Source organism: Penaeus monodon, chromosome 30 (genome assembly GCF_015228065.2).
Source record: "Penaeus monodon isolate SGIC_2016 chromosome 30, NSTDA_Pmon_1, whole genome shotgun sequence".
Lineage (NCBI taxonomy): Eukaryota > Metazoa > Arthropoda > Malacostraca > Decapoda > Penaeidae > Penaeus > Penaeus monodon.
In genome coordinates, this window is record NC_051415.1 from 4,413,209 (window position 1) to 4,414,122 (window position 914).

At 42.9% G+C, this 914-nt stretch overlaps 1 protein-coding gene across 1 annotated transcript in view; it reads right to left on the reverse strand.

Annotated features, from left to right (window-relative positions):
• Positions 1-664: 664 nt before the first annotated feature.
• The window catches only part of LOC119592285, a 1,177-nt gene continuing 927 nt past the window's right edge, over positions 665-914 (reverse strand). The window contains exon 2 of the mRNA XM_037941115.1: positions 665-914. This exon is cut by the window's right edge and continues 101 nt beyond it. Coding sequence (XP_037797043.1) covers positions 758-914 — 157 coding nt within the window. The 3' untranslated portion in view covers positions 665-757.

Genomic DNA, 914 nt, shown 5'->3' on the forward strand with positions numbered 1-914 from the left:
GCACGTTATCAGTGCTTACATTGAATATAAAAAGAAAGAGAAATTAGGAGAAAAAGGAAGGGAAATTGTAAAATTAATAGGTATAATCCTGCGAACGTCAACCATCGATTCTACCACTAAGCTACTAACACTTTCAACGCTAAGAATCCTCCGTGTTCCAGATTTGACTCAAGACCCTCTGTGTGCCAAATTTGAGCCAAAAACCATCGATGTATCAAATTTTACCCAAGAAGCATGTACCAAATGTAACCCAAGAAACATAGGTGTACCAAATTTGATGCAAGAACCATATGTGTACCAAATTTGACCAAAGAACCTACTGTGTACCAAATTTGACCCAAGAACCCTCCGTATACCAAATTAGACCAAGAATCATTCACACACCAAATTTAATCCAAAAACCATATGTGTACGTAGTTTGACTGAAGAATCTACCGTGTACCAAATTTACACCAGGAACCCTCCGTGTATCAAATTTGACCCAAGAACCATCCATGTATCAAATTTTGCCCAATAATTATTAGTGTGCCAAATTTGACCCAAGGACCATCCATGTACCAAATTTGACCCAAGAACCATCCGTGTGCCAAATATGACCCAAGAACCATCCGCATATTAAAATTGACCTTTGAACCATCCATGTACCAAATTTGACCCAAGAACATCATGTACCAAATCTGACCCAAGAACATCATGTACCAAATGTGACCCAAGAACCACTGAGTACCAAATCTGACCCGTGGACCATCCGCGCACCTCACCCTTGCCTCGAGGCAAGCCAAAGGACAACCATGACCTCCAGAATGAACGTGAAGGTGCTGAACGTGAGGCCCAGGAGGAGGAGTATGAGAGGGCCCTGAAGGTGAACGAGAGTGAGAGGCTTCTCGCTGTTCCTGCCAGTCTCCGCCACAGCC